At 37.0% G+C, this 13,391-nt stretch overlaps 5 protein-coding genes across 5 annotated transcripts; 2 read left to right on the top strand and 3 right to left on the bottom strand.

Annotated features, from left to right (window-relative positions):
• Positions 1-642: 642 nt before the first annotated feature.
• Positions 643-2,978, bottom strand: EV154DRAFT_512176 (uncharacterized protein). Its single transcript, XM_051601897.1, has 6 exons — positions 2,343-2,978; positions 2,239-2,274; positions 2,058-2,174; positions 1,512-1,990; positions 1,307-1,447; positions 643-1,238 (listed from the first exon to the last, which is right to left on the bottom strand). The coding sequence occupies exons 1-6, from the start codon at positions 2,874-2,876 to the stop codon at positions 839-841; spliced, it is 1,707 nt and encodes a 568-aa protein (XP_051456581.1). The 5' UTR covers positions 2,877-2,978; the 3' UTR covers positions 643-838.
• A 2,183-nt stretch (positions 2,979-5,161) lies between these two features.
• Positions 5,162-6,008, top strand: EV154DRAFT_512173 (uncharacterized protein). The gene has a single exon (XM_051601896.1). The coding sequence runs from the start codon at positions 5,567-5,569 to the stop codon at positions 5,789-5,791; it is 225 nt and encodes a 74-aa protein (XP_051456580.1). The 5' UTR covers positions 5,162-5,566; the 3' UTR covers positions 5,792-6,008.
• Positions 6,009-6,225: 217 nt separating this feature from the next.
• Positions 6,226-8,232, bottom strand: EV154DRAFT_512170 (uncharacterized protein). The gene is made up of 3 exons (XM_051601895.1): positions 8,012-8,232; positions 7,740-7,939; positions 6,226-7,657 (listed from the first exon to the last, which is right to left on the bottom strand). Exons 1-3 carry the CDS (start codon positions 8,147-8,149, stop codon positions 6,409-6,411), a joined length of 1,587 nt encoding a protein of 528 aa, XP_051456579.1. The 5' UTR covers positions 8,150-8,232; the 3' UTR covers positions 6,226-6,408.
• A 1,706-nt stretch (positions 8,233-9,938) lies between these two features.
• EV154DRAFT_482455 (uncharacterized protein) lies at positions 9,939-11,204 on the bottom strand (the record flags this gene model as incomplete). The annotated part of the gene is made up of 4 exons (XM_051598499.1): positions 9,939-10,134; positions 10,195-10,623; positions 10,701-10,998; positions 11,057-11,204. 4 exons carry the CDS (start codon positions 11,202-11,204, stop codon positions 9,939-9,941), a joined length of 1,071 nt encoding a protein of 356 aa, XP_051456578.1.
• A 671-nt stretch (positions 11,205-11,875) lies between these two features.
• EV154DRAFT_256691 (NMT1/THI5 like-domain-containing protein) lies at positions 11,876-13,390 on the top strand. Its single transcript, XM_051594635.1, has 3 exons — positions 11,876-12,506; positions 12,568-12,999; positions 13,152-13,390. The coding sequence occupies exons 1-2, from the start codon at positions 11,898-11,900 to the stop codon at positions 12,997-12,999; spliced, it is 1,041 nt and encodes a 346-aa protein (XP_051456577.1). The 5' UTR covers positions 11,876-11,897; the 3' UTR covers positions 13,152-13,390.
• The last annotated feature ends 1 nt before the right edge of the window (position 13,391 follows it).

Genomic DNA, 13,391 nt, shown 5'->3' with positions numbered 1-13,391 from the left:
CCAGTAACAGTTCCCTTTGTTATCTTTTTTCGCTACGGGCATCTTTCTCTTTCTGCTTCCATCAAAGGCTCTCTGATCTCAACTGAAATAACACCCTGAGCTGTTATAGCTCCCAATATAGTATGCGTGACGGCACGAGTGATTGGCGTTTCGACTATTTCTGGTGTACCTCTAACTGAACGAGCATTATGGCTTCTCATGTTGATATTGAAACCAGCTTCATCCACGAAAACGCAGTTGGTAAGATAGTTCATGTCAGTAGTCTCCACACCATTGATAGCGTTTTTCGTGATTCTCAGCGCTATTCCTTGCCAAAGGTTGCAAGGTTGCTCTCTTGACGGTCAGGTTGCACCCATTTATGATTGTCTATTAAAAAGATGATACACAGTATTTGAGCTTGCTCCTTTCTATCTAAGTGAATTAGATGGTTTTTATAGTTATCACTGAGAGAAGAAGGAATAAGTCTTTCGTGACCAGCAAGTATCTGCCTCTGTAGCCAGCATGCTGAAACCTAAAGCCAAATCTAGTATGTAGTAACATAATCTATCATGACCCAATTAACCTCCATTTATTGTCTTTTCTCTCATTCTATCAGTACTCAATGTAATATCTAGATGCGCTTTACATTGTCCAAAAGCCTTATCTTAACGTCGCTGTTCACAAGAATATAACTCGAGCTGTCAACTCTTCGCACCTAATCACTGTACGAAGATTTACTGAGAAAGTAATAAACTAAAGACTTTATGTGATACAAGGTATTTTTAGGGTATTATTGAGATAAATACACAATTAAGAACTATTCAAGAGAATGGTAGAAAAAGAAAAAGAAAGAAACTACTCATAGAAAATAGTCTTTGACTAATAATTCTTCAGAGCCTAGCTCAACGTAGCCTAGTGATTCGTTTTCCAATTGGTCAATTTGGGCCAACGACTTCTCCACAACATGTTTGAGAAAGGCGAGAAACTCAAAGACTTTGATCCACTGTTTTTTTTCTGCTCTGGTGGTGGGGATGGTACATGTTCTTGCTTCGACGAACTTCCATTTGCTGTTGTCGTGAACAGAAGTCAAACAAAGCGTAAGACAGTTTTCAATAACAGAAACGCAAGGAATTTGTATCTTCATTAAGGTCTTCAAAGATCCCACCTTGTACTTTGCGATGATGTACTTCATGAAGTCAGATGTGCTTTTTAGCTGCTTGTAAGTGTCATCTATACTATGCGGGGTGGTGGCCTCGGATCTGTTAAGAGAATATTTTAGCCTTATTACAGAAATGGTAAATCTTTTAAAAAAAAGTCTCTTGCTTACCCCGAAGATTCCAACATTACTGCTAAAGTCTCTGCTTCATTTGTTAAAATACCATCGAGGAGCTTTCTATTAATTCCAGAAACTCGAAAGTCTTTCAAGGGTAGCCATACACGTCTTGATTCAACTAGTTGTTTCTCGCACCTTTAAATGTGAAAAGATTAATCCTCTCATCATCTCTGAATATCTAATAGAGAGAATTACTCACCATGAGCCGCTTAAGCTGCCAACCATAATGCCAAAGTTCTTAAATATAGGAACAACAGCTTCACAGAAAAAAGTCCTTTCATGACTTGGATTAATTGGAGTTGATCTTCGACAGCTTTGATAATAGTCGGTTAGGATATGTCGCATCATGTCAATAAACTTGCCTTCGCCTGGTAATGTCCAAAGCTTTCGAGTGTCCATGAAATTGTCAGAGTCTAGTGCACTATTTAAAAAAGAAATTGCACCTTCATGAGACTTAATGTAAGCATTTGCATATTGTTCGTCTCGGTAGGCTTCAAATATCGTTTGAGTGGCAGAGCTGGAACTTGTTCTTAAATCTGAAGACAGGCGTATTTCAAATAAGTCACTAAGGTAACCATGATCGCTTTGACTGAGAGCAGGCTTTTTGGGCGATATGAGGTTCTTTGAAGGAGCATGGTAATCAAATCGCTTCCCATTCTTGACAAAAGAGTATTGGCTCTATAGAATTATCATAAGTATCTTTTTTTTTTATATTAGGAAACTACGTATACAATATTGATGATACCTTTGACACACTGGGATTAGGATTGAAAGGATCTTCTGCATCAAACAAAGACTGCTCGTATTGCTTGCTTATTTCGCTGATATCATCAATAGTGAGTTCTTCTTCCGCACCAGCACTCTAAGAGGAGAATGGGGGTTTTTTCTTCGTTTTAGAAAATTAAACTGATGCATGAATTTCTTACCTTCATACTCCGATCTTTTGATTTTCTGTCAGTGAGCTAAAAAAAGTTAAGTGATTAAAAAAGAAAAGCTGTAAATCTCATTGAAATTGACTATTTTTGCCTACCACGGGACAATCATCCTCATCTTCAATCTCATCAAATAATCTCTTCTTCGACCCCTCCTCCATTAAGCGGCTTTTTTCAAGAACCATAGCCGAAGCGGTAGCATTGGACTGAATATGTGCTTGCTGCAAGTTGTCCTTGTCACGCTTTTTCAACTCCTTTTTCTGATAATATAATTTGAGATCCGCAACGATCTTTGGATGGTGGTAAAAGATATCAAGAGATGAGCAGTATTGTTTCAAGAGAAGCTCAGTTGTTGAGGTGCTGCTAGCAGGCTGCTTGCTTAAAATATTATTAATTGTCTTCAGTGATGTCTGTAACATCAAAACAAACTGCTGCGGTTGTGCTTCCCACACTTCAGAGTGGTCCAGATAGTCATCGACAACATCTTTTATATTGCTCCAAGTCTTTACACTGCCAGTCAGAATGTTGGGAGTTAAACTAAGCTTTTCACGTAAGCTATCATCCAGTGTGTAGCTGCCCTTCAACTTGTTAAGATTGGGTGGTGCTGGTTTTAGATTAGGCTTTTTTGACATTTGAAAGTAGCTTAGTTTTTAAAAAAAAAAAAAAAAAGGAAAAATACTGCGCACTCCAAAGGCGCACTCCAAAATCCTTACTTTTTGACGTCATCATATCGGTGTCTGAATAATAAATGTTGCGGCTACTTGTATGAAGTTTTTCTGTGGACATGATGTGTTTGGTACAGCTTGTGTAATTCTAGTCTACTGCTTGCTATCGTCCACCACAATGCCACTCGGATTTGGGGCCAGCATTCACTTTCTAGTCTCAAGTGATCTTACTCTAAGCATGTCTCTGGCATGTTACAGAAAGGGCATTCTGAGTGAGTCCGTGTCAAATTACGGTCAAACAAGAGTCAAGGTCAAAATATGTAAGTAGCAAAACCTTTACATCTCCAAAGCGCTGCTATAACTAACTACTTGTGACCATATATGTACATGTATACATGGCGAGCAATCGCCTATGTAGATTTTATTTAATCAGTGAATCACCAAGCACAACCTATGTAATTCTAGTCTACTGCTTGCTATCGCCCACCACAATGCTACTCGGATTTGGGCCAGCTTTCACTTTCTAGTATAGGTGTGGTCTACTCTAAGCATGTCTCTGGCATGTTACAGAAAGGGCATTCTGAGTGATCAAAGTGCTTGGTATATGATAGGCGTGTTTGGCATAAAGTTGTTTAGCTTGTTACATACAGCAGCGATCTAACAACCCCGCTAAATTAATTCTGGACACCCCTTTAAAACAAATAAAAATTTCCACATAATTCAAATTAACTTTGTTTATTCATCATACATTACTCTAATCAACTTATCAAGTCAGAACAAAACATAACAGAAAACAACGCTAAGAAGCTTATGCCAAGAAAAGTTGAAAAACATTGGGGTTTATTTTACCTTAATAAGATCGGACAAACTGCAAACCAGATTTCACAAGCAGTTGAGATGCCTTTGGGTACTGTGCGAAATACGATCTGCAGAATCAAGCAAGCTGGTAGCCCTTTACCTAAAAAGCATTCTAGTGCCCCAAAAAAGATTAACAAAAGGGCTCGTTATCACTTGAGAAGAATTATAAGAAAGAATTCTTTTGCCACTTTCGATCAACTGAGATTGCAATTGCGAAATGCTGAAATCATTGTTAGCAGACCAACATTGATAACTTGTGTGAAGGATCTTGGCTTTGGATCTTTTATTGCAACCAAAAAGCCTAAGCTTACTAAAGAGCACATGGAAATTAGATTGCCTTGGGCGCAGGATCACCGTGATCAATAGGACACTGTCATTTGGTCCTATGAGTCTCGTTACTCTTTAAAAGGCAACGGAAACTCCAGGAGAGTAAATTAGAATGCTTGGAGGGCGGTACAAGCTGGAAAACGCTATTCCCACAGTGAAATGGGGAGGAGGTGGGCTTATGGTCTGGAGCTGTTTTTATGGAAAGGGGTTTGGCCATTATCGATGGTATTGTGAACCAGGACGTTTACGTCGATATTTTGGCGAAAGAATTCTATCCTTGGTTCACAGAACTCACAAAGAAAGAGAGTGGACCCTTCCTATTACAAGGAGACGGCGCCACTTTCATACAAGTGGATATGCTCGATGGTGGAAAGAAAGCCACATGATCAGAGGCTTTGAGTACTAACCCGCTCAAAGCTCTGACTGAACCCCATCGAGCATATCTGGCATGCTCTAGAACGGCTAGTAGAAACAAGAATGATTTGAGAAGAGTCTTGCAAGAGGAATGGAAAAAAAATGGCGTTCAGTGTGCAAGTCGTTTAGTTGAAAGTATGAAAGTATGAAAGACCGCTGTCAAGCGACAACTTTGATGGGCCTTTGGTCAATTTAGATCTTCAATAAAATTACGAACTTCAATGATAACATAAACGAATTTTGAGCGATACAAAAGCGAATTTGAGCCATTTGCAAAAACGAACTTTGGCCAATAAAAAAGCGAACTTTGGGCTGTAAGACAAGCGAATTTCAGTCGGAGACCAGAGCGACTTTGGTTAATTGGAAAACGAACTTTGGGGGTGGAGCCACTGTACAAAAAAAGTCACGTGTGGGCAGTAATACCTCTAAAAGTATTAAATTATAAGCTTTTATTTGTTAGAGCTTAGTCTTACTAAAGTTTTACTTGTCATTGTCACATAGTAACTTGCTCATATCCATCTATTCAAATCGATCCAAATAAAATGATTAACTTGTTTCGTAAATAAGACATGGCATCTTATTAAATAGAGAATATGCTTATAGGCATATATGTATAGTAGGTTAGGGAAAAAATTCTCCAGTAGGAGAGGGGCTCTTTTTATTTCAATAACTATATTTATTATGATCGATATTTTAATTATACATCTAAATTGAAATGCCGGATCATAATGCGCCCTTTTGGTCAATATAGTAAGTTGAAGTAGTCAACTGGGAAATAAATCATTTATTTTAACAAACAGAGCAACTTCATTCGATGTTCACCATATCACCACATAAATGACCCAGAAAATATTGTATGGGGCAATCTACACACATTGTATTTTTAATCAGATCAGTCAAGATTGAAAAATCAATAAAGAGAGCAGTTGGCACTCTTCAAAGATTAAAAAAGCAAACATCACTAAGGATTCGTCTAGATAAACTGAAGACAGTACCTCCTCCAAAGCAGCAAGGCAGGTGTAAGAGGATTTCTCTATCATTGCATCAGATCTTCTAGTATGATTAGTTGGAAACTGATTTTTTTTTTATTCTTTTTCCACCGTCTAAATGGAAAATACCGAGTGGTAATTTATTCTGGCATTTATATTATAGTACTACTTGGGTTAGCCAGTAAAATTTATATAAGAAGTGATAAGTTTTTTGTGCGGGGTATGTACATGTTAAAACTTGCATTTATTACACATACATTTGCCAGACATCTACTCACTTATTATAGACAATAGAACAAACACATTTTTTTTTCAGCATCACATAAATATAGCATCTATAATTAGGAGAAAACGGGAGGATTTTTTTTTGTGTAGCAACGAAGGGCAGATTGGACCTGAGTCACAATCCGTTGAAATCCAAATCCCTCTGTTTCAACGTTATTTGTGATCAGATGGGCCTTTGATCAAAGAGGTTTCTTTCATGTATTGAATTGCATAATCAAAATAAAAGTAAATAACCACTAGAAATCTAGACTTCTTTTTGTGATTTAAAACCACCCTTTTTTAAAAATAGATCTAAATCAAGGTGATGATCATGAGATAATCAAAAACGGGTGGTTTATTAGATCTCTCATGATTTTCTGCCCCATGCGTATATATTTTATTAAAGATCACTTCATATTTCCATAAATAGGCATGTGTCCTGCATAATAGTCCTGCAAGGACGGGTCTCGATCAGCAAGCAAAGAATCAAATACCTAAAGTTTTTTTATGTAAGGCAAATATTAGATATGTTTTTATTATAATTGTATATGAAGATATGAAAAAAAGAAAGAGTATATTGTTTGTTTTTTGTTGTTGTTTTTTGTTGAATGAGTATAGTACAAAGAAGGGGATTGGGGAAGGGGATTTTAGTTATTTACAATTTGTTCTATCGTTTCGGTAAAGTAGGTTTCGTGATAGATGGGCTCTCCTATATCAGAGGTAGAACCTTTCATGCAGATGCATTTAATACCAAGTTTTTCAATAGCGTTGACGTCAACTTTGATTGCACTATTGTCGAGATACACCATGTGTGTAATGAATGCTGAAATCGGGCTTGGGTAAAATGAGTTGGAAGGGAAAGGGGGATAATGATGCGATGGGGAACCAGGCATACTTCCGATAGCCATTGTTGATAGATGACTATTCATGGAGTAGGATGAAGGTGGGGTATTAATTGTGGTGCTAGTAACACTGCTTGTTCTGCTGTTCGAATATTCAGGGATGTAATCATCGTCATCTTCCTCTTCTTCATCATCACAGGATTGATAAAAGGCACGGCGTGCGTCTATTCTTTGACTCTCATTTAACGCGGATGTGATGGCATTGATAAAATCCAATGCGGTATAATCACTTGTTTCACGATCGTTGGTACCGTTTAGTAATAGCACCTTGTGTTTCAAACTCTGGGATTGAGAAATCGCATTTCCGATACCACGTAAAACGAGGCAGGGGATCAGTGATGTATACAAAGAGCCAATAGAGTAAACAAGCGTCTTTTTGGCTGATAAATGACTCACCACTTTTGGGTTAGGCACAGGATAGATTTCTTGACCGAATTCATTAATATAATAAATTCTATCGATAGGCGAATCTAACTTTTGGTCTACTTGTTTCGAAAAGAATAAATTGTCATTTGAGTTATCGTCATCATTTAACATTTTGGTGGTTTGTTGGTCATTCATTGAAGTCATGGACATTGTACTAAAAGGATCCTCAAAGCAGGAGAATGCATCAATTGGGTTTGTTCTTTTTCTTCGTGGGGTAGATGCACCATTCTTTCTTTGAGGTTGCTTAGGAGACGGATGGGAGATTTCACATTGTCCGACTAATGTTTCACCATTCATTAAAGAAGCAGCGATAGTGACCGTTTGGTTTGTATTAATCACTGGAACAACTGACGTTGGTACTGATGTAATTCCGATAATTGAAGCAAATAAGAATATCGCAGCTTCCAATGATCCAGTAAATAATCGAGCGCCTGTCAAGAAGAAGTTTCCAATGCTACCATTACAAAAATTGAATCGTTTGTGTGCTCTTTTTAAAATCTCAAAATCAAACAATGTGAGGAATCCACGAATTGCTTCTCGTTTTTCAATAGAGATATCATTCCAAAGACTATTTATAGAGTTGCTGATTTAGTATATTTTGGGCGTGTGTGTGTGCAAGCACATGTTGGATATTCTATCTCCTTCCTTACCTATGACGACCTTCCACAATCAAAGCCCACTCATCACGAACTCGTTGGTGATTTTTATCAATAGGTAATCGATAGCTTAATAAATCTTTAATGGCTCTCATTTCCTTGGTGGAATTTTCATCTAAAGCATCCATCAAGCGAATTAAACGAGAGCGCAGATCACCGACGCTAGGACCGCCCAACACACGCAAAAGTTCACTCTAAAGTTTTTGATTTTTTTTTTTTTTTTTGCTAAGTTTTATTTTATTTTGTTTAATGAGCAAGATTCTTACGGATGAGCCACCGTCATCTGAAATGGAGAGCAAGTAGGTAACGTCGTTGGCAGCTGTCTTATGAAAGCCGTCTAAAATATGGTTACAGGCTGATCCACCTGAGAATACGACATACGACGATGGTTTTGATAAGTTCATTTTTGAATATAATTGAAAAAGAATAACGAAAGAGAGAGAAATTAGGGATCGACGGCTTTTATATATGTGTTTATATATATAAAAGAAACTGGGGGGAGGGTATACAAATAGGCCATCTCCGGAAACTGAAAGATAGCGAATTTATTATCTATTTCAATTTGATAAGAGTCGGTTCAGCCAATCATGTCCATGTCATTTTTAAAAGCACGATTGTCTAGTCTGTACAATCAAAAGATATCAAATAAGGAATTATCAATTCCCCTGATAAGATTTTTACCCATAATTTAACAGGTTAATTTGCCACATGAAAGATCAAAACGTCATCTTGATCACTCTGTTCCTTTGGACTAATCTAATCTTATTGTAGTTTTGTACGTTACACCACCAAAGTCTTTTCTAACCTCCATTACAAATTTCGGTACCAATGGCATTTATCAGACGCATTTGCACCCCCCAACGGATATTGAAACTACCGGCTTTTCTTTTTAGTTGACAATGTATGTTCTCTTAAGACTATATATTACAAATGGGCCGAATATGCCGCATTCAAGTGATCTTGTTTTTCTGTGCAGGAATTTCACCCTGAAAAAGGCACTGTACTCGCTCGCGTAATTTAGCATGTGATTTTCATTGTTTTAACTGCTTCTCTAAATTGCAACTGAGTATCAAACCACTTTTGACTTCACCGAATACCAGAAACTAGAATTCAGCACCGATTTATGTCTTATTGGTGAATATGCTACTAAACTTTCTAAACACAAGGTTGGAATACTTCATTTCCGGGGTGGCTCCGATGTTAAATTTACAAGTAACGACCTCTTGTACTGCTTAAGTAATCACGTTTTTCAGAAAAAACTGTGTTTACTAACATCAGAAATGGCATTTGATCTTAAGTCTGGACGTTATATCGTCAAATGATTTTCTTACAGAGATCATCTCTCCATAAGGGTGCATTAATGACCTAATCTTTTTTTATACTGATGTGTTTAGAAAGTCACAATATCATTGATATTTTACTTCTAATATACTGTCAGTTAGATTAGTGTCTCGTTTGCTAAAACAAACATGCGCCTTTTCAATCGGTCAATCCTTTTTTTTTTTGTTTGTAGAAAATATACTTTTTTTTTTAAAATTGCGACAGTATGTGCGGGGGGGGGGGGGGGTTACACATTTTCAAGGCACTATTCTCTTATTAGAATTGAATAAGCGCGGCTTGATCCATGATCTTACTCCTTATAAAAAGCTCTTCTGTATCACCACATCATAATGATTTGGCAGTGCATTGTGGTCATTAAAGTAATTCTGTATCCATCGTCATGGTGATTTAATACAATCAATGTTTATGTAACAGTTGAAAACACGTTATCCTCCCCCTCTCCCCGCGGCCTGTCGGAATTAGAACCTGTGAATAGCATTTATTGCACATAAATGTATAAGATTCTCCCATGGTATTAGTGGTGACAGAATTAAGAGTCTACATCATATATTATTATTAAATTATATGTATCTGATGTAAACGAAGGACAGAAAATTGAATTCATATGGCCTGAGCGATGGATGGAATAATCGGGATTAGGAGTGAGACGGTCAGAATTATAACATATTATTCAGGTTCTTCTCTTGCTAATGCAAGCATTTTAGAGTATATGAACGGTATATGATTAAAGGGACCCCCAAATAATTCTTCATCGCTAACTATCTTTTAATAATTAAATAAAGAAATTAAGGGTCGGTTGTTTTGTTTAGTTTTGGGGAAATTGTTTAAACTTAAAAGTAAGAATTTATTTATTTAAAGTTTAATTCCTGAATTATATATACCGACAGCAATGCTCACACCTGCTAATGTTGCTCCCATCACCATAACGAGGGCTTCCTTGGCATAATCAACTTTATAGAAGCTTACGCGGCTTGCATTGGGTTCGGCAATACAGTAATATGCGTACATGGGGAATGAGATAGCATAGATAAACTGGAAGATGATCCACCTAAAATTGAAAATCAGTAAATACGGAAGAACATAGAAAAAAAGGGAGTGAACACTTTACAAGTAAAAATGGTTGGAAAATGTAACTAAAGCGTTTCCAACAGCGTGTAAAAGGGCTGCTGTGTACAAGACAGATATATTTTTATGAACTGGTACCATCATGGACATGGCTTTCTTTGGGTCGGCATCCATTTGCTTTTCTTGCTCAACTTGCTGCTGCTGTAATTGTTGTATCAATAGATCACACTCTTTTGTGTACTCATCCGAATCCTCTTCATCGTCGCTGGATGGAATCATTGTACCGACGCTGGCTTTACGATGAATGGATTTGTTATGATAATATAATCTACCCAAATCAATACTTAGGGAGAAATCGGTTGCTAATCCTTGGAATTTGAAGAAAAGAGCATCTAAAGGCCATGGTGCGATAATTACAATAAACATTGTCAATAATAAATAGATAAAGCAAGTGGCTACAAAACGTCTTTGCCTACAGAAAATTATACATGAACACGTTAACCCCCCGTATTTAGAAGTAGTATATGTGCTCTAACTTATGTTACTTACATAATTGACTTTTGACGAAACATAATATGTGACAACAACGCGATTTCAAACAAATTATGAAATACACCGAACGAAGCCCAAATTCTACCTACGCTCATTACAGAGAACGAAAATGTGGCAAAGAAGGTAGCGATCAAGTAAAGCATAACAAGTGTATTGAAAGGACCAATCGATTGTCGACCACGAGCCTGTGTGGGTACGTATATAAAAGCAAGGTAGTACAAAGCATACACTGTAGATACAGCGATACAAACGACGGAAAATACGGTTGTTGCGTTCATAGCATCATCATCATAATCTGTCATTTTATATTAAGAGGATTATTTTTTTATAAAATATGTCTATAAACGCTTTACCTTCAATATGAGATAACCAAGTGGGGATACCAAACACTTTACTTATGCTTCTGACTGGAGCATTTGGGATGACAGATAGCCATTTTGCATCTACCAAATTAGCCCCTAAAATTGCAAGGAAGAGAAATTGTAGTAACTGTGAAATCATTTTGACATGAATAAAAGAAGAAGACAGAAAATATTTCGATAGGCATGTATCTCATTATATATTCGAAATTATAAACCGTTTAAATTACCTTTAACATAAAAAAGCTTGGTCCGCCCAGATTATAAGGATAACATTAACTATATTTTGAAGGGGCTGCATATTACTTCTTAACAAGCTCAGTTACCAGTACATAAAAAAATAAAATAAACAATAATCGGCGGCCGCTACGGCTTTTTGTTTGTAGAGCAGGAGTCGCGGATGATCCAAAAATCTAAATTGGGATGTTTTGTTTGGATAATAGCCATAAAGTTAATGTTTGTAATAGCCGAGCTTTAAAGTATACCTATTTTCAGTTCATCTAACTAAAACTAAGGGTTTTTTTTGGACCGATGGGTTGGAAGGTTACAAAAACAGTGACTTTCAATATTTGGTTGTTGCGAGCTTATCTTCGTGCCATCGGGCTGAATAGCAGTAATGAAGATCGTATCCACATTAACTTAAATCTAAAGATAAAGGAGCCGAGATCTCTATGCAAGTTGAGTCATCGTGTGAGTACGTTTAATAAAGTAGTGCATTAGATCTTGATAACTGTTACACGAGTTGTGGTCTGTTCTTATGTGATCATCTGTGTTTATAAAAGGCACAGCATAACTTTTTTTTAATTTCTCCTGTACTCATCGCATTTTTATTATTATGACCAAATCTACCGACAAAATTACTGTTCTCCTTAACTGGAAAGCTACGCCTTACCACTTGCCCCTCTTCTTGGCCTCCAAGCTTGGTTATTTTACTGAAGAAGGTATCAAGGTAGCTATCCTTGAACCCAACGATCCTTCGGATGTCACTGAAATTATTGGCTCTGGAAAAGTTGACCTGGGATTGAAGGCCATGATCCATACTATTGCCGGAAAGGCCCGAGGTTATCCTATCAAGTCTATCGGTACACTTTTAGATGAACCATTTACAGGTGTTATCCATCTGAGCCACAAAAGCGGAATCACTACTGATTTCAAGTCGCTTCGTGGTAAACGTATCGGTTACGTTGGCGAGTTTGGAAAGATCCAGTTAGATGAATTAACTAGTCACTTTGGTATGACTCCTAACGATTATGATGCTGTTCGTGTCGGTATGAATGTTACGGATGCTATTATTCGCGGTGACATTGACGCTGGCATTGGAATTGAAAACGTTCAACAAGTCGAGCTCGAAGAATGGTCTGTAAAGCAAGGAAGATCCCGCGATGATGTTAAGATGCTCCGTATAGATGAACTAGCCGAGTTAGGTTGCTGTTGCTTTTGTTCGGTAAGGGTTCACTCATAGATCCTTTAAAAATGTGAAAAACTGACTGGTTAAACTTTAATAGATCCTGTACATTGGTAATGAAGAATTCATTCAAAATAACCCTGACAAAATTGAAAAGTATCTCCGTGCTATCAAACGTGCTACCGATTTCATGATTTCTGACCCGGCTGGCGCTTATAAGGAATACGTTGAAATGAAGCCTCATTTGGATAGCGATATTAATCGTAAGATCTTTCAAAGATCTTTCCGTTATTTCTCTCGTGATTTGAAAAACGTCGAACGTGATTGGAACAAGGTTACCAACTATTGTGAACGTCTTAACATTGTTGATACTGGTTTCAAACAAAATCAAACAAACAAATTTTTGACCTGGCCCTTGATTCCTGAAGGACCTAGTGGTGTTGAACCTCCTACAGTCGAGACTGGCGTTGTCGAAGGTGGATGTAAAAGATGTCAACATCAAAGTATCTCTCAACCAAAGATATTTGTCTGAGTAAGTATCCAGTAACATGCACAGTATAAACTTAATGAGCTAATCTCAATCCATATCTTTTTTTTTATATATCTTTTCTCGTATTATTCATTTTGCTTTCGGTCTTAAATTATTTTTCTCTTATTGTTTCTTTTTGTTACTATTTATAACAGGTCAATGCTAGGGGTGCTATTTAGATTGAATTTTTTCCCTCATGGGGTGAAGACTCTTTCTTTTATGGCTGAGAATTTAAACTCTTATCACCTGATCAGGATAATACCTGCGAAGGGAAGCGTTATGACCTTTTATTAATATTCTTTTCTTATATTTTGTTCCCTTTAAAATAAATTAAAGAATCACAGAAATATTTAAATCAACTGATTAGACCCAAAATAATGATTCCAATCTAAATT

Source organism: Mucor mucedo, assembly GCF_025094135.1.
Source record: "Mucor mucedo strain NRRL 3635 chromosome Unknown EV154scaffold_59, whole genome shotgun sequence".
In the NCBI taxonomy this organism is placed as follows: Eukaryota; Fungi; Mucoromycota; class Mucoromycetes; order Mucorales; family Mucoraceae; genus Mucor; species Mucor mucedo.
Note: the sequence above shows the minus strand (reverse complement) of the source record. Positions and strands in the feature narration are given on the sequence as shown.